This window comes from Rhamphochromis longiceps, linkage group LG22 (genome assembly GCF_057381845.1).
Source record: "Rhamphochromis longiceps isolate RC_006_pf linkage group LG22, R_longiceps_female_GT1.1, whole genome shotgun sequence".
NCBI classification, from domain to species: domain Eukaryota; kingdom Metazoa; phylum Chordata; class Actinopteri; order Cichliformes; family Cichlidae; genus Rhamphochromis; species Rhamphochromis longiceps.
In genome coordinates, this window is record NC_140577.1 from 16,314,739 (window position 1) to 16,329,637 (window position 14,899).

The 14,899-nt window shown below is 39.9% G+C and overlaps 1 protein-coding gene across 2 annotated transcripts; it reads right to left on the reverse strand.

Moving 5' to 3' along the window:
* Positions 1-6,353: 6,353 nt before the first annotated feature.
* On the reverse strand, positions 6,354-13,954 carry LOC146643798 (uncharacterized). Of its 2 annotated transcripts, XM_085396278.1 has the most exons (5): positions 13,653-13,954; positions 13,429-13,525; positions 10,463-10,741; positions 7,053-7,106; positions 6,354-6,954 (listed from the first exon to the last, which is right to left on the reverse strand). In XM_085396278.1, the coding sequence occupies exons 2-5, from the start codon at positions 13,517-13,519 to the stop codon at positions 6,941-6,943; spliced, it is 438 nt and encodes a 145-aa protein (XP_085252404.1). In that variant the 5' UTR covers positions 13,520-13,525; positions 13,653-13,954; the 3' UTR covers positions 6,354-6,940. The 2 variants fall into 2 exon arrangements, with proteins under 2 accessions (XP_085252404.1, XP_085252403.1); XM_085396277.1 differs by having other exon boundaries at positions 13,429-13,953.
* Positions 13,955-14,899: the final 945 nt, after the last annotated feature.

Consider the following 14,899-nt stretch of genomic DNA (forward strand, 5'->3'; position numbering starts at 1 on the left):
TTTTTTAAAATTACTGTTAATCTCCACAGACAATTTCAGTCAGTTTCCACACCTATGTGCCAGTTAATTATGTTTACAGTTGATATTTTTATTCACTGATACATCACACAACCATTAGGCTAGGTTATTTAGATCATTTTCTCTTTATGTTTTTTGTACTTCAATGGTCAATATATTCACAACATGAACCTAAAATTTCTGTAAATATGCCAAAGTTATGATACATTAAAAGTCTGCTGGTTTGGCTTTATGTGGAGTGTCACACTTCACAACATTTCTCTTTTCTTGTTCTAACTCTGCCTCTCGTTCTCCCTCAGTTCTAAAAGCCGTCGGCTCGGCCTTGGCTATCGCCTTCACTGTGATGACCTACCATCGCCCGCTGGGCTCCTTCCTGCCTGACAAAGAAAACCAGAACATAACCTCATCAGTCATCTACTTTTTGAGAACCTTGTTCTCATCTCTTTTCGCCTCACTGCCCTCGCTCTTTTCGCCTCCGTGCTGCCCTGCTTCACCTTCATCCACTTCATCTGCTCTTGGCTGGTTTGATTCTTCTTCGCTTGGCGATCCAAGACGAACTTCATGGAAAGTCCTTGTGGAGAATGGCTTTATTGAGCCACTGTTGGCCTCGTTTGGTATTTTGACTGGTTTAATGTGGCCGAGACAGGACTGCGCTCTATCATGGGTATACACTGACTGATATTTGCTCCTCAATACTGTGTGGTGCTGGAAGACTAGCACACATCCTCATGATTTTGTGATACAGTACAGAATACGTTCAGCTTGTCAAATTTACATAAATCTTTGATTGTTACCAGTGTGACTCTGAAGTGCTGTACTGTATGTTTGTAAGTTTTCTCCCCAGCAAACACAACAACCCAAAAGGCAGAGGAAGATGGTAACCATAGCACAAAAAGTTGGACTTCTGGACATACTAAAAGAAGGTAGAAGTTACCGTATTTTTCGGACCATTATAAGGCACACTAAGTGAAAGAAAACAGTCAGACAAATCAAACTTTACTCAATTCATTCTTCTTGCTTCCTCTACTTCCGTAAGCTACCACTGATGTTGAATTATCTCGCAGCTGTTCTATTCCCATGTTCTGGACCTGAAAACAGGGTTTGATCTTTGTTTTCATTCTATAATACTGCACCTATTTTTCTAGGAAGGTTTGAACTTTGAGGGTGTTTAAACAAGATACAAACGTGTGAAAATTGTCTGGCTGCTCCTGTCTTCTAAGACTTTAAGTTAGAAAGAAATACAAACTTTTCTGTTAATGTTCTGTAAAGGCAAAAAGACATTTATGCAATAATCATGATTTTTCTTTCACATCTGTTTTAAACCATGGACTTAAAGCCCCGACTGTGTCTGTATTAGTGTTTGAATGTATAAAAAGAATGAACAGGTGAAAGAGATCGGCTGCAGGCTCAGGAGAAGGAAAATAAACACCAGAAACAGAAAGAAGGCAAAACCAGAGATAGGATACTGTAAAAGAGTGAGACAGGAAAGAGTGGATATCGTTTGATTATATTCTAAAATTCATCGGTGAACGTTCCGACTGTGTGCTTCTCTGCAGATGTCAAGATCTACAGGAGTCTCTCTTGAGCTCAGCCAGCGGCTACAGCAACTACATAGGGATCCTCAACTGGTGTGTTGTCATGCTGGTGAGTTAAACCTCAGTACATGTCCACGCAGAAATGAAAATGTACACCAGCGTGGCTTCCAAAACTGCATAAGATTTAGAAAGTAAGACCCTCATTCAGCTAAATCTTACAGGTCTGGACAGTCCTTGTTAGTCTTTCCTTCTGCCTCAATACTCACTGTACTGCCATCTAGTGGTGGCATACTAACATGTACAACTCCTTGTGTTTGTAAGCTGGAGCTATTTCAATTGATCATGGATCAAAGTTGGATCTGTAGTTATATCACTGTGGATTCATTTTAATACACCATAATGAACAAATTAAAATTAAATGATACTTGAAATTTAAATTGTTGTCCTTATTCCTCTGCCTGTGTTTTTTGAGGTGCAATTGTGGCACAGTCCAACGGGTCAGCAGTTAACACCAATGTCTCCTATATGCCCCGTATAGCCGTTGCCATTCTGCTTCATTACCACATGCTGAAACCTTTGAGCCTCAAAATGCTGCCTGCAATAAATATATTTAGATTTGACTTATAGTTTGTTTTTTGTAGTTGAATATTGTGTATCTGTCATTCTCTAAGATTCTTTAGTGAAAATCTGAAATTGTGATATGCCGAGTTAGAACATTTTACTTCTTTGAGTATATTGTGAAAAATATACTCAGCAAAAAAAATTGACCTAAGTCTGTGTCTTCCAGTGGAGGATCCCAAGTGTTCAGAACTCAATGAAACTGTTCCAGGTGTGTAAACACAGAGACACTAACTGCATCACTCACAGTGGCTCCAGGAATAAAGCAAGAGTCAAGAAATATTTGCCTGAAACTGGAGCGGCCTTCAAACATATTTAGATTTGGCTTATAAAGAAAAGGTATCCTTTTATTTGTTACTTCTTAAAGGAAATTGATCTTTCTAGGATGGTGGAGCAGCTGCTGAAAGCTGTGAGTATCAAGACTGCACATCAGAGACTTTTTCATTTATACGTCAGACTTGTTCTAAATTAAATACTTGACTTAATCCCTTGATTCTGGTGTTGTTGCCTGTTGTTTTTTGTATTGTTTTAACATTTTTGAAGTGAGATTTATACTGTCTCAAGAGTTACATTTGTTAAGCAACAGTAGTTCAACCTTACCAACCTAGACACCTTTTCCTCTCTCCTTTTCTAATCCTCCCCCTGGCTGCCTCCTCCCAGGTTTCTATCCATCTAATATATTCTTCTGTTGGTTTTGACATTCCTCTCTGAACTTTGTGGCAGAGCTGCTGCAGTTTGGAGACCGGGAGTTCTACAGGGACTGGCGGTGAGTCGTCAAGCATACATTTTCTGTGTGACTCCCGAGTTAATGTGATGGCGTGAATTGATGTACGTCCTGAGATTTGATTTTCACCCAGGTGTCATCCACATACCTGAACCAATGACTTGGTGGTGTTTCCATGGTAGGAAAACAAAGCCCTCTTTTCCACCTTTTCCATGTACAAATTGGCCACAATGAGTGAAACTGGGGAACCCATGGCACACCCATGTTTCTGCCTGTGGAACTGACCCATTGTTCCAAAAGCAAACACACTTGGTCGATGCTGAGAGTGTTCCTGTTGTTGAGGTTGGAATCATCCTGTAATCTCTTACGAACTACCTCCAACGCCTCCATGACTGGGATGCAAGTGAAGAGAGATGTAACATTGTACAAGACCATTGTTTCATCTGCCTCCATAATGACATCTCTCACCTTCTCAACAAAATCCAAGGTGTTCTGGATGTGGTGTTCAGAGCTGCCTATCAACGGGTTGAGGATCCAAGCCAGAAAAATAGAGATGTTATAGGAATTTATGAATGAACATGTGTAGTAGATTTGTGGTCTGCTTTCTTATGACAGCTGGCCTTGCATACAGGTCTCACACACATGGCAGGATTTCCCTTTATTTCATGCTGTCACGTGGTAGTTAAAAAAGCCTCTTTATTAATTTGGAGTCTTAATGAAGCCTTAAAAAACTGCGCTGCATGCACTTCTTCATGAAAGTAGCCACAAGGGGGCAGCTTTGAGCCAAGATGGTCAGAGCTTTCCTCAAATCAGTGGCCAGTTATTCTATTTAAATTATATAAGAGCTCATTGTGGTCCATTTTCAGGTCAGTGTGAGACTTTCTGCTGAATTACAGAGTGCTGAGTGTTTTAGATAGATCGGTGGGTTGTTCTGCGTCCTGGTGCGTTACTATGGTAATGAGGCTATGGTTAAGGAGGCTGCTCTTAAAAGTGAGGAAGTGAATTCCCTCCTCTGTGTGTGTGTGGCCTGCTTAAGGACCTTTGAGGAAGTCAGTTAATGTCTCCCAGAGTTTGTGGAATGAGGAAGTAAAACAGATGATGAATGATTCTTTCAGAGGACTTTTATTGTGAAAATGATCAGAGGAATAAACTGAAACTCACCTCAAATTGTTTTTATTTGTGGACATGTTTACACATTCCTATTTATGAAGCCCGGCGTGTGTTACAGGAATACTAATATGCTGTTACTGTCCCTAATACATATAATAAAATTATCTGGAGCCTATCAGTGATCTAATGGAGGAAAAAAACAATATCCTGTGGCCACTTTGCACTAAAAAGGCCCAAAGCAAGCCAAGAAAATTCCCCCCAAACCGAACTGAAGAAGCTTCTTGGATGAGAGGTGAAACGTCTTCAAGCAACTTAAAGAAGTCCAGACGCTTTTCTTTGCAAGCTCCTTTGACTACGATGACCCGGATGACTGAGAACCTTCACAGACATTTCCCCCCAAACCATTACACCAACACTAGCAGCAGAAGCCTTAATCATATAAGGCAGGATGTTCGTGAGCTGGTGCAAGTCCTAGCTTTAGTTTCCTGTTTTTGACTGACTGACACCCAGAGTGTGGTCTTCTGCTGCTGTAGCCCAGGTTCAGAGATCCTCTTCAGCATACCTTGGTGGAAAAGCAGTTTGTGAAAGCTCAGTGTGAACTTCAGCAGGTCGTCTCGATCGTGTCTACATCCCTAAGTTCAGTTGCTGATGGGCTGATTTTGATATTTGCATTAACAAGCGGTTGAAAAGATGTGCCTAATAAAGTGGCCAGTGAGTGCATATTTTAAATAAAATTTTAAAAGTGTGTAATTCTTCCTGATGACATCCTCCTCGCCGATCATAACAGTCAGGTGTAATGGAAGCTCCGGCACCCAGAGAGCTGTAAATAGACACCACTGTGCAGGCACACAAGTGTAACCGAACCTCTCCCAGCAGGCATTGCTGGACTTAATTGGCTTACACTATCTCACAGCGGAGACTCTGCTGCTATTTGGACAAATGAGTAAATGTACTGCAAATGCCGTTTTTGGATTCGGTCAAATTGTATAAGCTAAACTCGTATTTTCCTCATGTTCAGTCCTGTTTTTCCACTGTTTGTTCAGTTTGGGTTAAATTTACATTAAACGCCAGGGAAACAGCTGTGCGGGGAAAAAGCACATCCTCACAGTTTCAGAGAAGCTGAATTCAGAGAATGCAGAGGGTAAATAGCAGACAGGTGCTGATCATCAAATGCACTGGATTATCTGATGATCAGCAAGTGTGAACACCTTTGTAAAAGCAGAAGTTTTGGCAGTTTGCTGGTTTGGATCATTCAGCTGTGTGTTATCAAAATGCCAAGCAGGGACATTTGTAATGATCTTATAGAAGCAAATAATGCTGCCTATCAGTCTGACTTTAAGAGAGCTGTATATAAACAAATACCTGCAAACTTCAATGAACTGAAGCAATGCTGGAAAAAAGAACAAGGCCAAATTCAAGTTATTGCTGCTAAAGGTGGATCTACAATTACAGAGTCATGGGGATCACTTGGTTTTTCATAGGACTACAGAGATTTGTACAAAAACCTTTTGCGGGGGATTTTGAATGACTGTGTGTGTTCATCTTTGGACAATATTATCATTTCATATTTTGCCTCAATCTGCGTCTCCTCCTTTTCTCCTCAGGGTGGGCTGGTGGAAATTGAGGCAATTGTTGTTCTCGGTCCTCTCTCTGACTCCAGACTAGCCGGCCGCATCATTAACAAGCTGTAGCGCCACCAAGTGTCATTATAGATTCAGTGTGGAAGCCTGATTGTATTTCCAGAGAACACCTGAAGAGCCACGCTGAATTTCACCAAAGTCTTTTTCAGTCTTTCAATATTTAAATTTACAACAGAGCAACATTGAGTTGTAACTAGTAAACAATTGCTACAATTCAAAGCAATTTCCATCTTCTACAGATCATTAGAAGAAGATAGACAGGATACAACCTTTTACCTTAAAAAGAAATGGGAAGCTGAACTGACCATAACAGAGAAGGGATGGGTTAGTATGTGTGAAATACAACACAGTACAACGAATTCGCCGTTGCGGAGGGAATTTTGCTGGAAAAATTTGACGCGTTTTTTTCATTACACCCAAAATTATAAGTAAACAAAGTCCACAGAAATGTTGGAGACTGTGTGGACATTCATAGATGTCCACACATTCAGTTGTTAACACCTCAGAGGCTGCTCATTAAACAAAGAGTAGGGATCCAGTGGGACTGGACACTCAGATGGAAAAGCCCCAACATCATCTGAACCTCCTCTTGGCTTCTGGTTTGATAATTTCACTCATTAAAAAAAAAAAAAAAATGCTGTATCACAGTGTGACATGTTTGCTTTCATCCTGCATCGAATTAAAACACAGAGAATATGTGTACTCGGTTTTATTTTAAGATCTTTTTAATTTTTCAACAGCTTATTGCTAATTACAGATTTTTGGGAATACTAAAAATCATGACACATCAGGAAAAAACCCTCTTAGATTTACGCCTACTTTAAATATGATAATAAAATCAAAGCTAGCTACCCCTCACCCCCCAAAAAAGAAATATAATATCTTCTAATATCTAATATACTTTGGCTTTCGTTTTCACAGAAACAAACTCTTAGGTTTCAAGAATAAGTTAAGGACATACAGTTTATGGTGCTATTTCATTACAGATAATAAATAGTAATCTAAGCTTCTCTCAGCTGTTTACTACCTGTTACAGATAAAGAAACCTAAGTGCTGTTGAACTCTATTCACAGTCAAAGAGGAGAGACTGCAGACATCCAGGAGGAGGAAGAAGGCACAGTGGTGACTGAGCACCCGGACTCAAAGTGGTTTCCACGGGGTCTGGATCTTGGCAACAAGACAATGTCTTTCTTTCTCATACACACACACACACACACACACACACACACACACACGGACATACTTTCACTCATGCGTGCAGATAAACTCCTCTGTGCAGTCGGTCATGTCGCACGTCACTCACTGGGAGCTGGAAAAGAAACGCAGAGAGGAGGACGCATATTGGAAGAGTTCAAATACCAATTTGTGGATCATGTGACATAAAGAGGAAGCTGCCGGGATGCTCACCAGGTGTCTCGTCTGTTTTGGGCTCTGAGTCAGTCGCTCCGGCATCCCCTTTTTCTGTTTAGAAAGACAGCAAATTAAGACACGAACAAGCCGTCATATTTAAGCTGTGTTCTTCTTATTTTGGCCTTTAGGTGCTGACCAAACACTACTGTCCTCCTCTGTCCACACAGCTGGTACAAACTCTCCTGAAAACACTTGTCCCCAGTGTTACTGCACCACACACACACATTTTAGATCAGTTTGTTTAAGGTATCAGGTTATGTTATGTGAGGTTTATTAGCCCTATGACAGACTGGCCACCTGTCCAGGTGTGGTGGGCTCAAGCAGAAGAACAAAGATGAGTGTATTTTTCCAGGTTTGAGGTATTTTGTCTCTTTCACCAAGTCAGAAATGTGAAACAGCTCGATGGACTGTTAGGATACTTGCTGCCAGCATTCTCGGTTGCCTTATGATTACATTTTTAAAATATATTTATTTAAAGCCCATATTTTGACTGGACAGTGGAAAGAAGAACTGACCTTGCGACAGACTAAGACGTGCTAAGCTATTGTAGTTTAGAGTTAAAAATATAAACATAGAGCTAGAAAAACTGTGAACATAAATCACCCCCTTTCAAATGTTTTAGCACTCTAATCCTGTCAGATTTCCAGCTTGCAGCATAATGAACACAATAACCAGAACCGAGTTGAAGTGTTAGCATGTTTGCATGCAAACAAACAAAACATCTGACTGTGTTACAGCACACTCCCAAAGTATTGTTGTAGTCTGAAGTGCAGATTTTGCATGAACTTGAACTAAAGCCTCCCTCCCAAACAGAAAAGGAAATTAATCTCCATGCAAACACCTTTAATCTGAAGGTGTTAAAACTTATATTGCAGAACTAGGAATAGCAGATTTCCAGCAAGTCGTTCCTTAAAAACAACCTGTAGCTGCGTCAGAAGTGGACGAGCCGCTCTGTCAGCTCTGCTTATGTGACACTCGATCCTCTCTCTCCACTGGCTGTGAAATGGAGGCGTGGAGGCTCAGCCGTCCCGACATCGCTCGTCGCTGGTGGAAGCCCTATATGTGTTGGAACGCTCTAGTTTCTATGTGGACTCAGATTGCATCTTAATGATACCACAGTGACAACAAAGTGTTGGCAACACAAACACATGCTCCATCCAGCATCTCTACACAGGGCTGTGGCCATATTTGAACTCAAAGTGAGTGAAGTTGGATGGCGCAGGGGGTGAAGATCATGATTTTCTAACTATAATGATTAAATGATGAACAGTTAATCTGTGAGACACATCCATGAAGATTTTATGGTAGCATTACTTCATGAATATTTTTTGTACAATTTTTATTCCACTTTTGGAAACTCTAGGAAGCCTACAGTCTGAGAGCAAAGTGCTCTGTTGGGATAATATGGCTGTATGAGGTCTATAGTCATGATGGGGACTAAGCAATCAGTGCTTTGGATCTGGAGACGCTAATATTGTCTCTCTTTCCAGTTACCGTCAGAGTGTTTAGACAATCTGAATTGTAAAAATATCACTATAGTCTAGGACTATGAATGTAAGTCTAAGAATAAACTTTATCACAAGGGAAATTTTTAAAATTAATTTTAAAAGTAGAGCGACTATCTGTCTCCTAAACCCTGACAGCTCTAGGAAACTCTATTAAACACAAGTAAGCCAGAAGGCGGAGAACAAAGTGAGGTCTTTAACATTTGATGGGGCCTGATTATTCATGATTTTGCATGTGAGGAGACAGGTTTTAAATTCAAGTCTGGATTAAAAAGGGAGCCAGTGAAAAAAAGCCAATATGGGAAAAACATGCTCTCTCTTTCTAGTCCCTGTTAGCGCTCTCACTGCAGTGTTTTGGATCAACTGGAGGCTTTTCAGGGAAATTTTAGGAAAACCTGATAAGGAAAAGGAAATCCAATAGTCAAGTCTGAAAGTAGCACATGCATAAAACAGTTTTTCAGCATTGCTCTGAGACATGGGCATTCATGCTTCTATTTTGTGGCTAAAAATTACTCCAAGAATCATCACAGATCTTAGACTGAAGACACAAGAATACATTTTTATAAATAAGCAACATTCACTTAATTTCGCCCACTACAGCAGCATCGAGTCTCATAGAAGCTAAAACCTCTAAAAAGTTTGGTGTTTGATGTTTAACCTGCCACCCTGCTCGGCCCGCTTTACTGCAATGAACACTTTGCATCAGACAAAGAGGAAAATGAAGTTGACCTCATCATCATTTGCTACCTGCTCGTCATTTGCATCACTAAGTAACTTTGTGATAGCAGTGAGTGCAATGCTGCTCTTGTCATGCAGCTTCCTACAGAGCGCTTCCATGTATAGATGATCGCTGGCGGACAGGCATGCAGAGCTATTATCACAATGCAGGTCTGAAGAGCCTGCTGAGGTGCTGTCTTGGAAGTTACAGCAGAAATTTCTAATTTAGAGTCCTACTCACAGCAGAGGGCTGGGAGGCAAAGCAAACACAACAAATGCTTTATTTCCAAGTTTAAATCACACAAATATCCTCAATGCTTTTGGCCAAACAAAAGCTATCAGCTATTTTTATCCTCTATCAAAATGTCAAATCCCTTTAGTGACAGCTGCCAGGTTTTAATAAATGTTACATTTTACAAGGTAAACCCTCAACAACATCACGCTTTGTGTGTGTTTCAGTCAGTGAAACTTCAACAAGTAGTCTAATCCACGACTACACAAAAGCGTGTAATTAAAAGAATTCATACGAAAATATAACCTGATCAGTTAAGCTTGTGCAATATGCAGACAGATCCTTTAATAGGTACTGATCATAGGTGTGACCTGGAAACGCATTCTTGTGGCCACCCCGGTGTGTTCATTAGAGGCCAAAGTCATGCCAGTGTGTTGTTGGATACTGCGTAGTTACTACAGTTGCGGAGGAACTAAAAACGGAAGAGACATTACGTACCTTTGTACTGCGGCATCCCATGTTGAGGTGGAATAGCACCGCTCAGGTTACTGTTGTACATTTTATCCATCACTTGTTTGGACACATTAATTATGCGACTACTGTGGTAACTTGTTCAAGAGGTGTCAAGAGAGAAAATCTTCCACTCCAAATGTTCTGAAGTGTCATTTTAAGTAACCCAACTTATGCACGCACACACAGGTTCTTGTCCTTGTCTGCCCGATACGTTTCACGAGGATGTGAGCAGCGATTCCCATAAATGTTCACCTTTGCATGAATTACAACGAGCATTTATAATGTGCATGTTTATAAGCTCAGACTGAAGATACAGTGGTGTTGTCATGTGCAGAAGAATTCAAAATAAAACATTAAAACATTACAGATTCTAAGAATATATGTAGTAAAAGGCCTTTTGTGAGTATTTAACCTCATTCCTGTTTGTGACTCCCGCCTACCTGGCTCTGGGGCAGGAGCTTCAGCCTCTGAGGAGCTTGCTGCTGTCTCAGCGGTGCTGTCTCCTGCTGCTGCTGAAGTCTCAGCGGGCGGGCTGCTGGCTGCATCCTGAGACTCTTCTGCTGCTGGTGGAGTTGCAGCTGTGGTGTCTGCAGACGCGGCTGTCACGGCAGGCTCTTCAGCAGGCTCATCTCCAGGCTTGGCATCGCTTCCCTCAGCAGGTGTCTGGTCTGGAATAGTTTCACTGTCCTCAGCTACATTCCCATTTTCATTGGCCGCTCCTGTTAGCAGAAAAAAGCATGAGCAAACATTCATTCAGGCCGTTTATTTGGATAATATGAACAGCTAGTTTTATAGATTACAGCTGCAATATAGATTACAGTAGATATATAGTTTAAACACAGTAATAATGGCTTTCACTTAAAGCCAGACATATTATAAGGTATTTATATTATCAATATTAGTGAAAATATGATACAATGTTGACAAAAAACTCTGTTTATATCATATATGTACAATAAGAGTGAAAGTCCCGAGCAGTGACTGTGAGCCACAGCCTCGTATAGCACAGTTTGACACCAGGGTCATTTTCACTTTTGGTTACCAATGGTGATCAGGTTCTGCGGATAATTTTCAGTGCTCCTTTAGCTGAAATTGATTTTAAACACTCATAGTATTTTTCTATAAAGCTTTCTGTTTCACCTCACAGATCGTTGAAATCAGTGGACCTTGAGTTAAGTTTAATTTACCAATTCAAAAGAAGTCATTTGAGGACACGGTGGAATATAGAGATCTAAAAAACGAAGCATATCTGCTAAGAACAAGCATTCCTGAGTGATACTCTGGTAGGATCAATATTGTGTTTCCTTTGCCTCAGTTTATTTTTTGCTTGTTTTCCCTCCATGATGGCATCACAGGTCACAAAACCAGAGGGAAGAGTTCATCTGTGACCGGCCCATGTTAGGCCACAAATATTCTATTAACATCATCCAACAGTGGATAACTAATTCTATTTATTTTTGACTGTGAATGTTTGAATGCAAACCATGGAAGCAGGAAGAGCTGAGAATCCATGCACTGCTTCTAAAACACAGGGCTAAAGTATAAAAAGCAAAAAAAACAAAACACAGCACGAAGAACCAATGCTCACACATAAAAGGAGCCTGACAGGAAGTTAATGTTTCTATTACTGAGGTTAATAAACACTTAAATACTCAAACAGCACAGTTCTATAAACAGGTTGCTGCGTGACAGGGTGCATCACTTCCCTGTTGACTTTTTTCGGAAGAATTTGCATTGCAGGTATTTGCATGGATCACAAAAGTCTTAACTCTCAACTTTTAATATTCTCAAAGCTCCTCGAAGCTTGGCGAAGAAGCAAATTACTTCTTGAAACAGGTGTCACGAAGGAGCAGTGACGACAACATAAAACTTCAGAAAACATTATTCTACATGCTGTCTTTGTGATTTTGGGTCATAATTGGAAAAGTTGAATGAAGGCTGCTGATTTAAGGGGACCAATAAAGCCCACATAGACTGCATGTAAAAGATAAGATAAGATAAGATAAAAAGAACTTTATTTATCCCGAGGGAAATTCTTTTGTCATACACATGCTCAATGCAGCAAGAGACATATCAAATAACTGTAACAAGTAACAATACAAATATATCCTGGATGTAGATGGATAAACTGATCAAGCCTAATTCTAGACTAGATCCTCTGTTCATTTTTTGCCATGTCTGTCTGCACTGAAATAACTTGTCTTTAAATCAACTAACTTTTCCTCCTCCTCCTCTGTTGGGAGTGACAAGTGACTTTCAGTGAAACGAGTCAGGCACATGCAAACTTAAGAAAACATCCTGATGGATTTCCATGTGACCTCTAAGACACTATTTCCAGAGCACAGGCGGGAGTCACAAACAGGAATGAGCTGTTTAATTCCATGCTGCTGGGAAATTTACTCACATACTTATTAAGCAAATTTCTCCTTGTCACTTTAACAGGGTCAGTGGTTTATCAGCTAAGTCCATGAAAGTACTGACTTCTGTGTATGTGTCTCCATGCTTTCAGGGCAGTAAGCAGCCTGTAATGAGTGCAAAGAGACACTTGCTCAGAGGTGGTCTCACTTAGTGAATCTTTTACCAGTTTTTCTTTCACTTATGTCAAACAATGCTTAAGCCTGCAGAACTGCACACTCACATTTCCACCATTCAAATGCATCAAAAGTTTTGTAAAAAATGACACTTAAAAAAAATTGAACATATTTTTTTTAATCTTGAAACGCACCACAGCCGGGGCCATCGCTGACCTACTACAACAAAGGAGCGTCCAGAGTGGCTTCTCCATTTCCTAATGAAACTGTAGACTGTCACTAAATCTGCTTTCGTGCCCCCGTCTCTCTCGAAGAGAGGACAGAGCCAGGAACCACCGTTAAATAATGACAATAAACTTTCCCATCCTGTCACAGTGGAGCTCTGCCTCATTAAAAATAAAGACATCAGATGCTGTACATTTGCATTTAGACCAAGTCCTTATCAGAACAGTGCTCACTTCAGTATAATTAAAGGGATGATGCAACATTCCTACCAGCATGTTAGAAAGTTATTTACTGTGTTGACTGAATGAAAATAACCATATAAATTTGTTAATCAAACCCTTTTTGAATAACAAATCTGAATTCAATAGAAAGTAAGTTTAGAAACAGATGCAAAGTTATTTTTTAACTATATGATGTCGTTTTTTTTGGATGAGAGCTTTGTTTCCAGTCAAACTCTCACATATTTACTGTGACAAAATAAAACAATATCAAATTTGTCCACTTGCAAGATACTTGCAGTGAATGGCACATATCTCCCGACTGGACAGATGTTTATGTTTTCAGAAATCTCACTACCTTTATTTAATATCATATACTTTACAAGTATAAATGTTTTTTGTTCTTTTTGTTTTTTTCTTTCTTTGTCTCACCTGTAGTGCTGGCTCCGTTGCTCTCCTCGAGCTTAGCGCTTGGTCGAGTCGTATCTACCGCTGAAGTTTGGGTACTGGTGGAGCATCCCATCCTGCCCTGTGCACACAGAGGACTGTGAGCTCAAAGTTAAGAGGTGAGGACTGACTGTGCCTGCACTGATGACGTCGTGCATATATATCGCTTCTGTAAAATGAGAAACCCTCGGAGGACAGCCTAAACGCACCGTCTGGTCGCTAAATTCCTTCAGTTCCGTGCGTAATTACGCACATTTCCTGCAGTAAACGACTTCAGGTTGTTGTGTTGTGGTTGCAGGTCTCCAGTTGGGCACGCAGGTGAAATGTTGGCTTTTGTTGTGTACTGTAACTTAGGCTGTTTCCCTGAGGCTGGCTCAGGGACGAAAATACATTATTCAGTCAGAGCGCAAAGGCCACCTCTTGGGGCGGGGAAAGTGAAGCGCGACGCTCTCGCCACACCAACAAATAGCTCTACTGCCGACGTGCCACTGAGCAAACATCAATAGTAAATTGCCCTAATGCTGGTATAGCTTACAAAATATTTAATTTAGCCTTGAGTTTGTCATTTTTTATATTAATTAGCTTGCTTAACTGTAATATTAGAATTTAAGTCATGATCATTTTAATTATATAGCAGACGGTCTTTGACCCAAAATGCTTAACAGGCGCACACATCTGTAATTCAGGTCTCAAGAGCCTAATTGTATAATTACATTTGCATAAACAGACAACATAATAAAATGGATAATTAAAAAATAATAACAAAAAACATATATATATAAAAACAGTCAAAATAATAGAAAACATTTGTGTGACCAATCCACGCGGGACCTCAGACTTGACCAAAAGCAACTGAAAATATGTTGGTCTTAAGAGCCGATTTAATTTTTTAAATTGTTGAAGTTCTTATGAGGTGTGGCAAGCTATTCCAGAGTTGGGGGAGCAATGTCAGCATTTAGTTTTTAAACATGAAGATGGCACTGAACTCAATGAACTCGAGGCAAATTACGGAGTTAAAAAGATTCCATTCACCATTTGATTGTCAGAAGTATAGAAAATATTCATAACAAACCAAACTAATAATCGATGATTGATTTGATACTAAAAATCGACTTAAAGCAGCCTAATTACATTAAAAGTAGGACACTGGGTGAAGAGGACTCAGTTAGATCGCTGCAGCGAATTTCAAAATAAAAGCACAACCGTTTGGAAGTGGTAAAGTACAATCTTTAAACAACACATCGCTTTTTAACACTGATTAAAAATAGTTAATCTTCTGAGTTATTATTTATTATATTATGCAAATGACATTTAGTTGCATGAATCCATTTATGTATTGCTTTTAATATTTAGGCATACTAAAGACTACCATAATACACATTTTTTTAATGTAAAACACCACAGATTTGCTTAAGTTTAGCTATAACATATTGTTTAATTAATTAATTTTTTAGTA

Excerpts from the sequence above, each read along its gene's own strand:
- LOC146643798 (XM_085396278.1), bottom strand. The coding sequence starts at position 13,519 with ATGGGATGCTCCACCAGTACCCAAACTTCAGCGGTAGATACGACTCGA. Across the intron at positions 10,742-13,428 it reads CAACGGAGCCAGCACTACAG|GAGCGGCCAATGAAAATGGG; the intron begins GTGAGACAAAGA and ends TTCTGCTAACAG. Across the intron at positions 7,107-10,462 it reads AGCTCCTGCCCCAGAGCCAG|AAAAAGGGGATGCCGGAGCG; the intron begins GTAGGCGGGAGT and ends CTTTCTAAACAG.